The 12,998-nt window shown below is 33.9% G+C and overlaps 1 protein-coding gene across 1 annotated transcript; it reads right to left on the minus strand.

The window, feature by feature from the left end:
* Positions 1–7,070: 7,070 nt before the first annotated feature.
* Positions 7,071–9,549, minus strand: LOC127878881 (protein toll-like). Its single transcript, XM_052425409.1, has one exon. The coding sequence runs from the start codon at positions 9,126–9,128 to the stop codon at positions 7,071–7,073; it is 2,058 nt and encodes a 685-aa protein (XP_052281369.1). The 5' UTR covers positions 9,129–9,549.
* Positions 9,550–12,998: the final 3,449 nt, after the last annotated feature.

The raw sequence follows: 12,998 nt of genomic DNA on the forward strand, positions 1-12,998 counted from the left end.
ACCGTAATCGTCGACAGGTAATTAATAATTAATTACAAGAATTAAGTCGCCTTCGCCATAATGGTCGACTTAACTCTTCAAAATTGGATTTCGGCTTCGCCCAACGGTCGCGATAGTATATAAATAAATATATATATATATATATATATATATATATATATATATATATATATATATATATATATAAGACGTAAGACGTACTATTTATATATTTATATATATATATATAAAGCCCACTCAGCCTGCTCATCTCTCAGTCTGTTCAGGAGATACATAATGAGACCATAACATATTGAGTGATTTTATAGCGAACGTCATAGCCTCTGACCAGACTGCGCAAATGCACATGTTGAGTATAGGAAACGCTGGTCGAAACGCATAAGGCCCATTTTCGCATGACGCGGCTATGAAAGTGTGATTTAAATGTGTCGAAAGAAAACTGCGCTTAAATCAAACATTAACATACGATATATTTCGATAGTGAAGAAATACACTCATATTAAGGCATGTGAAGACACTTATGATGTGCAATCCCGTAGTATATTTTTATCTTCTTACGCTAATGTGTGGTTTGACACTGACAACACACATTTCATGCGGTGAATATGCAACTTATAAATGGAAAAAAAAACACACAATAGTTAAACCTTTGTTTTCATTTTATTTATTTATTTAGAAAGTAAATTGCAAACTTTATTTCAAAGTCAGCGACTATATTTTAAAAAGATATTTCTTGTTCTATTTAGTCGTTTTCGGTTTTAGCGATTATAAAGCATTTTTGAGGTTGTCTATAGTATACCTGTAGTAATTGGTGAACTCATGGTCAACGTTTTATAGATTGAGAACTGTGAATATAAACAAGCTTAACCTTCTACTATTGCGTCGTAAGCACCCGTAAATACAAAAGATCGCCGCTATAAAATTGAGAACAAAAGAAAATTTCCAAGAAATCCCCGCTGTAGAAGCATGAACGAGGTTACGAAACAGATCATTCGTGTTATATTTAATTGTTTGTTATATTCGGTTTAAGTGATTATGAAGCATTTTTGTTGTTGTCTATCGTATCCCTGATGTTATTGTTGAACTCATGTCCAACGTTTTATTAATTAAGAATATAAACAAGCATAATCTTAAACATTTGCGTTGTTTCCCCGAATCTATTAATAGCCTCAGACTAACAAGCGTAATCTTATACTATTGCGTTTTTATCATCCGTGCAATTGGACTCTCCCTTGTTTATCAGCAGCCGCATCTATTAATAGCCTCAGGTTACGAATGGGCTGAGCAAATAAACTACGTCACGTAGACGCACGGAAAGTAGACTATTTTAATCATTTATAAACAATCTTAATCATTCATAAAAAATCTCTTCCGCGACATGTATAATACAATCATTGTTTATTGATTCTTTTCTATATAAGCTCCGTTCGAAACTATTACATTTAACACGTTATTCATAAAATGTTTCCATTAGTGAATGAATATAGTTGGAGAACTCAAACCTGTTGCATAAAATATACTACTCTTTCTCGCGCGAATGTGGCAGGTAGTAGGCTCCCCGTAGATAAGCCGAACCGACTTGAAATTTTGAGTAACAACATAAGCTGGTCGCTACGCGACCAACTAATAAAACTGTTAAAAGCTGTTTTGTTTTTCATTAAATGAATCATAATTAAGTTAATACATTATGTCGTACCAACAGGGTGCCTCAAATTGCCTTAATTGCTTTTATTAAGCGACAACTGACATTAATGTGACACGATTTTTTTTGTTTTAATAATTTTACAAGCTTTTTTTGGTCAGAAAATGTAAGCCGAGGTCAGTGTCTGGTCGCGCATCAGCGTAGCTACGAGGTTGACAATAGTAACATACCACAATCAACATAAACAATAAGTGAAGAGTTATGCATGATAAAAATAGAGGCGCCTGCTTTAGGCTACTCAAAAGCACCCAAAAATTCCTGCATTTGTACCCATACAACCACGCCCTTTGCACACCTGTATACTGCCCTGCAAGCAACTTAAATGATCGTGTACTTTCCCAAATAGTTTCAAACAATTAAGTGAGTTCTGAACCTCATTTGCAATATAATGATTCTATACTGAGTCATCATTTGGGTCATACACACGTTTTGATTTAAAATCTCACGTAATACGATAATAACAAACAATGCAATTTGCTAATAATCATCACTATATTTCACCATTTGGGAAATATGCAATTAAACATAGTTGATCAATGCGTTTTCCGTTGTCTCATATATCTTTGCTTCAATGCATCATGCTGACTGTCAGGTACTATATGTTGTTAAATAAAGCAAATTTTTAATTTCGGTCTGTTGTATAAACTTTATTATTTTAACGATTACATTTAATTGTCTAGTTCTATTTATATATTGGTAGGCATGTCGCAAGCTGGTGGTCGTGGGCAAATTTCCGTTTTATTTCTAGCACAGCGATTCCAGTGGTTTAATTTAGTCATAAAATTGGAGCATCGCAAAGATTAAGCCAACTACGATCAAAGATAATGTCAACACAGCAATAAACACCACTCATTTTACGACTTGTTTATTTCAAAGCTATCTGCGTGAGATTCTGTCAAAAGTGCTTTCATGCAGTCTTCAATTCGTAGATTTGATAAAAATTGATAAAACGATCAATAACGTAGACAAGTTACCAATACTCAAGAACTCTTAACTGCGGGTGTATCTGTTGTTGCATTTTAAATTTAAATATGAGTCGTGTTCTGAGAAAACTGGGCATAATGCATGTGCGTAAAATGTCGTCCCAAATTAGCCTGTGCAGTCCGCTCAGGCTAATCAGGGACGACACTTTTCGTTTTCATGATATTTTTAGTTTCAAGGAAGTCCCTCCTTACCAAAAATGAAGTTTAGGCGGAAAGTGTCGTCCCTGATTAGCCTGTGCGGACTGCACAGGCTAATCTGGGACGACACTTCACGCACATGCATTAAGCCCAGTTTTTTCAGAACACGACTCATATATGAACTTATTACATGTTATGTATTTTGCAATTATTATTCAGCTTAACATAGCTTGCGATCTCTTTTTTAATGTAATTAAATGCTATGTAAAAATAAATGTACACAAACATTCGCTTTCTTAATTTAAAAGCAAAATATAATTTGAGGAGTAGAATGTAGAGCATATCCTCCATTTGACATGTTTTTATCAACAAATTAAACGTCGTGGAATACGGATGTAAATAAAAGGTTTTAATGTTTTCAATATGTACGCCTCTGATACAAAATGCAATATGATTAAATCTCGTATCCAGGATAAACATCATAAAAATATTAGTTGAGAGTTTATGGGCAGTTACCGGCTGATTAGAAAAAGTATTTTTAGCTAAAAATATGAGTCGTGTTCTGAGAAAACTGGGCATAATGCATGTGCGTAAAGTGTTGTCCCAGATTAGCGTGTGCAGTCCGCTCAGGCTAATTAGGGACGACACTTTCCGCCTTAATTGGATTTTTGCTAAGTAGAGACTTCATTTAAACGAAAAATGTCATAAAAGCGGAAAGAGTCGTCCCTGATTAGCCTGTGCGGGCTGCACACGCTAATCTGGGACAACACTTTACGCACATGCATTATGCCCAGTTTTATCAGAGCGCGACTAATAGTAACAAATTATACAGGCATTTTTCTGAAGACAAACATATGACCTTAATTGTCGATCAATATAAGTTGGACTTTAATACAAGTATGCGTTATATATAAGATATACGGCTGATTTAATTTTAAAATAAATTCTGTCTCAATTATGCTGACGGTACTCCACCGGTTTATGGTTTAGTTTGATGTACATACTTCGTTTGAACTTGGATACTGTCATGCAGAGAACGAAATTAAAATACGCTTATTTAAAGTTCGGCAACGTTTCATCAAATCTACGAATTTGACTAACGAACTGATGGGTAAAACGTACTCATTAAAATGAATAAGCTCATTCAAATTATTTCCACCAAATGGAACGATGTTGCGTGTACCATTTTTCAGCTACTAAAGATTTTTTGCTGGTGAATTTACTCAAAGATTTAATGTTGCAATAACTCGAAAGACTAAATACTGCAATAACTCGTGAGATACGAATAATATAATTATAAATCTTCGTATGCGATGAAAACGTAATTAATAATACATATGCTTGGTACAAGCATAACAATTTTACAGGAGGTCAAACAACTGGTGACTGTTAACAAATCCAATACTGTTGTGACTTATTGACGTTCGGTTGTATTAAAAACATTGCACACGCGCAGACAAAGGAGCAATATGAAGGTTAATGGCTTATGTGTTATTGATAGGATTTGTTTGCTCTACAGGATTCTTTTTTTTGCTTGAAAATGCCCAAAGCCTATTCATAGCCTTTACAAAATTATTTTATCGTTTTTAAATGATCATTATCTTGAAACAAAACAAAAGCAATTAATTTCTTAGTCAGGAGAGTTGTTTGTATTAATATGATGTAAACATGTCTATACATAAATTATTTAAATTTTCATCATGCCTCTTCGAACTATAACTGATTTATCATATCGTTGATTAAATGTTTCCTTCAAATCCATTGTCAACAATTTACAAATTAACTCATGAAAATCGAGAGACACGTTATATACATGTATATCGGTTTCTAAAAGCAACTATCCTAATAAAAAATGAAACAACAGCTTATGCGCGTCACTGAATTGTCATTTAAAAGTCAATCAATTATATGGAGACACACATGTCAAGACTCCACCACTCACGTACGTCACTAGCGTCAACATGGGCTACCTCTACAACAGGACACGCTTCGCTTGGTATTCAGTGCGTTTTTCAAACGACAAAACTACTCGGCAATTTAATGTCACTGTTTTTAATTGTGTATACAGCGATGTAAAATGGAATGTCCTAAAAACCCCGCATGGTTAAAAAACAACAACATTAATTTTACTCGTAAAAAAAGATCTAGAACATGGTCCGTTAATTGACATTAAGTTCTATTTAAGCAAACCCACATCAACATTCCTCGCGTAGACAAGTGGCTACAAGTCGTGAATAATGCGCAACTTTTCTTGACCCTATGATCCTCTTTTCCCCCACATCATTGCCATCTTTAATACTGTAATCAACCTCTTTGTCGTCTTTTTTGTGTTCGTTGCAAAACTCATCATTCGTAACATCGTCGTTATCGCCTGCATCACCGTCATCATCGTTTCGTCAACGTCAGGACCTCCATCATCATCCTCAACAGAACCGATTACGCTACCACCATGCGTATCATCGATTGATTTTTTACCGTGTTCTGATTTGTTTTTAGAAAATTCAATGCTTTCAAATGCAATTTTTAATATTATTGACAAGGTGACATCATGCAAAGTACTAAAAGATTTCGAACATTCTTGTATAGTGCCTGCATGTGTTAATTATTACCTGAAGTTATTAAAATTCGCAATTAATCACAAAATGTGACCTTTTATATTACAAACAATGCCGGAATTATAATTATAGATAGCATTTACGAATGGAGTCTGAACAGAGAATTGTTTTCAAGTATGAGAGAACATCACATGTACAACCAACCACTTGCGAAGGAACGTTTTCCTTAGTCACAGTAGATTCATGCTGCAAATGTCAGTAGACTGGCGTAGACCATTGGATAAAATGTCCTGTATCTCGATGGACCTCCATTTTAAATATATTAAATACTAAATTGGCTGAACTCCCTTTCTGTAATTGAATTGTATGTCCAACTTAATTACTTAAATAATACAATAAATGTTATTTTACTGAATTACTTAACATATTACACAAGTTATTGTAACTAGACTCTAGCGAACAAGATTGTGTACCCGGAAATTAAAAAGGCCTTAATGAATGCATAACTCTGCTTATCTTTTGATCTATGTTGCATGTTTGGGTCAATTGACCGGTTCATATTTATCTATGAACAATGTTGATATTTGATAAATTTTATTAAGATTATATAACTTCCATAGGTTACGTATTATCAAATAGCAGACGACATTTAACACTAATCTGTAGTTGTGAACTTTACACCGCAAATGATTCGTATTATGTACAACTAAAATAGTATGGTTTTATTTTTTATCATCATTGGACCTTAAAATATTGTATAACTTTTTTGTTCACATTTAATACGATATGTTGAAAATTTACCATAGCAAGTCAATTAATTATTTGTACTTTTCATTGACAGTTAAAATGGTATAGTAATAATTAATAAACGTACAAATATGTACTTTTATTTCATTAAATACTTTGTTTTCAGTGTAATATAATCATAACGAATATGTTAATCTGACACTATTGTGATGAAGCTTTGATTGTTTTCATAGGCCACATTTTGTTTTACTGACCAATCGCCTTGCCTTATTTATCTGAAATGGCTTTGCAGAATGATGACCAGCAATGTAACAAATTTCCGGTTTTATAATTTATTTGTGGACATTAATGCTTTTTGCTTATTTAAAGCATATGACAAAAAAGAGATCTGACACGCGTTTTCACATTATACCATGATTAATTAAACTTGTAGAATGTGTTAGTGCGCTTGCCATGTGTTCAATTATTGACAGAATTTCCGAACTTGTTTAACAAAATAAAAATAAAAAATTACTCGTGTCAGATACTTTACATCTTATTACGGTTAAAATTGTTATAAAATATACATTCATTTATTTATTGAGGGGCATAACAAGTTAGTTTACTAAAGTTAACTACCATAAACTGCCATGAAATAACCTTTAACTATGTATATGTTTTCCGTTAAATGATTTCTAAGCTTTCCGATGTTGGCCAGACTGTAGTGCTGGAAGCTCAAAATGTGAACCACATTTGCGCCTACAAAAGACTGCTTAAGTTTGACGTAGTACTGAGTTGACAATCAGACTTCTGTTTAACCAATAACATAATCCGACTAAAACATTTATTGAATCACCCATCCACAAAACCGTTTCAAATCCAAAATAACAACACCGTTTAATAAATATTTAATATTCTATAGCACATATAAAAAACACAATATCATAGAAAATAATTTCCCCAGTTTTAAGCGACCGATTCTACGGAAAAAGTTGCAATGTCACCACGAATTTCCGGAGAATTGTATGCACTTCCGTATCCGATATCAGACGACAAACTTCGTCCATAGTCACATTCTAGGTTACTTATTTTCTTTTCAACGACGTAATGTTCGTTCGAATGTGGCGGAATGTTTATATCTAGTTTTCCTGTAAGTTTTCTCACTACTTGAGAATCCTTCGGGTTTGCATTTTCATTGTTATTTATTATAACTGTCTCGTTCAACTCGTTCATACACTCCGTTGATAAACGTGGCTCAACTTTACGTGTTAAAGTATTGTCTTTTATAATGTCAAGTGAGGCATCCTTCATTATATCTGTTTCACGAGTGGTCACCGATTTTTTTCGCGAATTGAAAAAAACTGAAATCTGTCTCTTACTGTCCTTTTTCTGCTCAGTAGCTTCAATATTTGCTACTGTTTTCGGTTTAATAATCTTTTCTTTATGTTTCACGGAAAGTGCATAAATAAGCCTTTCTGTAAATAAGTAATCATCACGTCTGATGTAGGTAAAAGTATTTATGCACCGTTTGAGATCACGAGGTAGGCTATCTTCCGGTATGTCCTCCATCATGACAATAACAAGATGGCGCTTCTTTTCCATGATGCTTTGCCTAAATGCTTCTTGAAATTCATACAGACAATATTGACTTTTCAGAAAGTGGTTTGAAAGTAATATGATTGTGTGTCGGCTGGATTCGACACTTTTAGAAACATTGTCAAAAATTGTTTTCCCTGGCACAAAGTCTCTGTGATGCAGACAAAATTTAAATTTAATTGCGTTGGGTTTATCGTCTGGAGTTGATTCAAGATCTTCAAAAAGTTTCTCCACATGTTCTTCCTCATTGCTGCTGTAGCTGACAAATGCGTCATATTTCTTGGTGGAGTCGAAATTTGCTCTTGTCCTACATGGCACAATAATGTTAAACCTCGTGAACATTATGATAGTGATCTCTTGCCGGTATTTCAAAACCACAATCAGAATAATGCTGATGATGATAACGGAAACGCTAAGCACGATCACAGGTCCAACAAAATATTCCACTTCCGGTACACATACCTCTTCCTCAGTCAAGGTCATTAAATCTCGGCCCAGCAATTTGGAAGGGTTATCGCACTTGAGTCGACCGATATAAGAATAGTCCGTCAGGTTGGATATGGAAACATGGCGCCCTTCTTTGATATACCGGAGGAGCTCTCTGAACTTTTCAGAACAGTTGCAGCTTATCGGGTTATTCCTGATATCAATTAGCATCATTGGCATATCCCTGAATCTGTCGAGATCCTCTACGGTAATTGTTGTGATGTTATTGTATTGCAGATTTATGGTAGTCAGCTGATCAGGCCTAGTATGCAAAGGTATCTCAAACTTGTACAACTTTGAGATCTTGTTATGAGAGAGATCGAGGAGTTCCAATTTTGGAAATTTCGTAGACCATTGCAGGTGTTGATCTTGAAGAACATTGATATAGTTGTATGATACGTTATACACTCGAAGTTCCATAAACCTTGCCTTATCCGTAAGCAATTTCGTATGGTAGATGGAGCGACTGTAACTCAGTCCTTCTTCAAATTTAAGCAGTCTTTTGTAGGCGCAAATGTGGTTCACATTTTGAGCTTCCAGCACTAAAGTCTCGCCTACATCGGAAAGTTTAGACATCATTTGTTCGTCCGCGTCGTGTATGAACTCGTAGGAGGTGTTTCGGTCTGAGATATATTCGATTGTGTCTTCGTGAAAGCAGTCGAACTCTTTGCTGATATTTCGAACGTTTATGGTTATGTTTATAAACTTAGCAACGGATATCTGAATTACATTGTTCCGAATTTCCCAATACCTTAGCGTGTCGGGAATTTCATTGAGCACTGGACTATTGTATTCTGTGAAATAGTCCTCAATCACACAGTTTGTGACGATCATCTTGTACAATCGCGATGCCTTTATTGTCCATGGTATTGATATTATGCTCATTGACTCGCAATTTATGACTAGACCAAAGACGGTGTCGTTGTATCTATCAATCATCATTCTTAAATCGGTCAATTTCCAAACGCCAGAAAACAAATGTGTTACTGTACAATTAATAGTTATTAACGGAGTGCGAGGAGTGAAATAAGATTCAATAAAATCTCTGTCATATAGTGTGCAGAAGTCTTTCCACAGTGCTGGTAATTCGATTCTATTCGAACCGCTCGATCTATTCGAATCTCTTATTTCCGTATGATTATTACTATTCACGGCCCTTGAAGTCAGGTGCCTTGATACCGGCGCCAAGTTCACAGTTTGCGATTCAGTTTCGTTACGTGTCGGTCCGACTGTGAGGTCTCGCGTTGGTACCTCAACAAGTGTCGTTTTATCAACGTCATCAGAAACGTTTCTATTAATAATTTTGCTTATCGAAACATTATCACTTTCAGCTACCCCGATGTTGTCTAATTTTTGTCCATTAACGAACACAAACACAATAAACTGACACAGCAACATCAATAGCGTACACATCCCATTCATCACCATTTTAAGTATGAACGCTGTGCTATTTGTGTCAAGCGAGAGCGTAAACCGTAAGCTATACTCAACGAAAAAGATCACGTTGTCACAATATTGCCCGCGGCGAGCTAGTGTGACGTCGACGTGTAAACGTTTAAGACTCAGTGCGCTTAACGAAAATGATTCATTAGTTTAATTAGCAATTTATTGGGCAAATTATTCAATTGTGAAAGGAGTGTCCGTTTTTGTTGATTAATTGATATAAAATGTGTTGTTTATTTTCTATTCAATGCATTTTACCAACGAAAGAAAAAGAAAAATCTATGTTTAATTATTAACGATTCAAAAGCAAGTTAGAAAATTATCTTGAAAAGTTGCATGTTTATTTAGGTAAATATACATAATTCGAAATACTGTAATTTAGAGATTAGTCTAATATTTAGTGCATTTTTTATAAACTCGAAGATATACAAAAAGTCACAATTCATTTTCTTTAGGCAAACATATACTTAATAAACCTATAAATATTTTTTTTATAACGTTCATATTAAGTGGCGATAATTTACTACCGAACTAATGATAACGACAAATAACTCCACTGCAGATTTAACATGCAACTGGTTACACACATGTATCGAGTTTTCACACAGCTTAAATTCAGAAACCAAACAAATTGACGGTCTTTAAAAGAGCCTTTTCACGTTTTGGTAAATTGACAAAATGTAAAAACAATTGTGTCAAATTCGCAAATGCTCGTTGTAGTTATGATATTTGTGAAGAAACAGTTATACTGAATATTTACCATGCTCTAAAGTATCCATTACATGCATCTTTTGACGATTTAAAAACCTGAAAATTATAAAGCGTTGCAACGCGAAACAATTGAATAATATGGAGAGTTCTTTTTTTGTCATTATATTTTGTGATACTGCGAGAATTTCTTATATAAAGTATAAAAATCATCAATCATGATATGAGCACGGATGGCCGAGTGGTCTAAGCGATAGGCTTTTACTACAGGGTTAGTGGTTCGAACCCAGTTGAGGATTACTTTTTTATTTCTTTAATGTTATTCTTGTTTTGTTTGTTTAACTGGAGCTTTTTAAATCCAAGGTTTACATTTATCAATATAAAGCATTTAATGACAAACTGCAATACATGCCAAAATCTATGAAAAGGATCCTTTAACGTAAAAGATAAAACAAAATGTAGCAGCTAAAATTAAAAATTCACATGGATAACGGTCTTGTTAATAAGAAAAAAGTCATTGTTTCCAATCAAAATGATATCAATCTTCAATTACATGTGTTCGAATGAACAAGAATAATCGGACCCAACATTAGATGATGCTCGTCTGATAAACACATTTAAGTATTATATTCGGCCTTTTGATATATAACACATTTGTAAATTGATTCACTAACCTTTCAAAACGTTACGTGTTTCATTGTTTTGCTAGTGTCAACACCCAAATATTCAGAACAAATATCGAACAAGACTCCATGATAACCTGTTATTGTATAACATTTGTAACTAATGTAAAAACGTTCGTGTTTAATCAAAGTTAACAAGTTGTTTCTTGTGGGTTATTTTGGCGTTCGATTCCAAACGTAATAAAAGCGACCATAACGTTGTCTGTCTCAAACAAGTCTTTGATTAAACCCTTGCATTCTACAAGAGATTGAAATACGAAATACGCATGCGTATTAACGGAGAAAATAACAAAAACAGTAATACTGGAATATCAACTTTTTTTTACTCCACCAGGAAAACGAATTAACGTTGTAATGTTAAATATAGCCTGCGTGAAGGATTTATTTAACGTGTGCGATTTTACCACATGTGCAAGAATGTATTGCCCACGCTTTGTAACATATGTGGCGTTATTAAGCGTGTTACCACGTAGAATCCTGCTATAAGAATGCTTTGATGTTTCTATCTTACGAATAACGTACTGTGATAAAATGTAACATATTGCTATTTGATGCAACGCTTGCAATAAATAAAGTATCTACGTTATTTTTAGAGCATAGTATTTTTTTAAATCCATATGATCTTATGTTGTTTTGTGGCCATTATTCCAACAAATTATCAACATTATTAACGATTTTTTAAAGTAACAACGGATAAGCAGTTTAATAATCTTGATAAATGTGTCGTTATTCATACAATTCATAACGTGGCCTTTGTCTTAGACACAAACATAACGTTTAAAATTTAAGAAAACAGTTAAAATCATTGCTATATGTGGTTATATGTTCCTGACAAATTAAATAATTCCCACAGGTAAATAATAGGATAGTCACCGACACATTTATATGCGTTTACAATAGGGCCACGCTTGGTCTACTAATTTTTATTGTTGGCCCAACAACTTCCATTTAATGCTGATTCATAATTAATTGCAGTGTAACGGCCTTTTGCGTGGTGACATATATAATGCCTTGGACGCACAATGACGTACAAATTTATTGCGGTATAGTACTGTAAGACCGCCTGGTAATTTATGATACATGTTTTATTTCTGAGTCCAAAAGATAATTTTTGAACTAAATTTTGTTATCTTGTTCAAGCTTTTCATTATACGGAGTATGTTTCAGAATGACTTTACATAAGATGCTGCTATTTTGTTGGTTATCTAAGTAGTGTACCTTTAAAATGTAGCCGCCATCTATCACAAGTCAACTCTTCGGGGTGGTGTTGTGACAGAAACTTTCTTTTCTTTTCAATTTTTACCAACTTATACACGTCAATTAAATATGATACTATAACTAAAATATAAATTAATAGTTTACTAAAGTCCATAGTGGACATTGCGTACTTGAACATGAGGATACCTATATAAGACATTGGCTTTCATTTAAATCTTTTTCGAGCAAATGCATATGATAAATTAATGGTGGATGAAAATCTATGTAAACCATTTTTTTCGTTTGAAAGAAATATGTTTGAGTGAAAATCCCAACTATTTCTTTGGAGCCGAACCATTTATTTATGTGTAATAAAAATAGCAATATAAACTGCAGAAAAGGACCAAGATATGCTCGCAAGGCAAAAATAGCACGAAAGAAGAAATAAGCACCCATTGAATTGCATTTTGACGTTTACATTTATATGTACATTATACGCATTAACGCGTGTATATCACATTGTCTTTACAATTACCTGATGTGATATATTAAAGTATATGCGGCATTCAGAAGTGTGAAATCATAAAGATTTTAATCTTTGAGTTTTGACTCGAAAGCATTTCTTGGACATTCAATGTAGCAATTGGGTTCTTGTGCTAAACACATAAACTTATATAGTGTAGCACCTGTGCAAATGCATTTCTAAATTCTAATTAGATGATAATATTTTGGCAATGCTGTTGTCATTTATAATCTTGACCAGGCAGTATGAACTTCTCCA

The sequence above is a fragment of the Dreissena polymorpha genome, chromosome 4 (assembly GCF_020536995.1).
Source record: "Dreissena polymorpha isolate Duluth1 chromosome 4, UMN_Dpol_1.0, whole genome shotgun sequence".
In the NCBI taxonomy this organism is placed as follows: Eukaryota; Metazoa; Mollusca; class Bivalvia; order Myida; family Dreissenidae; genus Dreissena; species Dreissena polymorpha.

What these genes read in the sequence shown, in the direction of transcription:
- LOC127878881 (XM_052425409.1), bottom strand. Translation starts at nt 9,128, where the DNA reads ATGATGATTGATAGATACAACGACACCGTCTTTGGTCTAGTCATAAAT.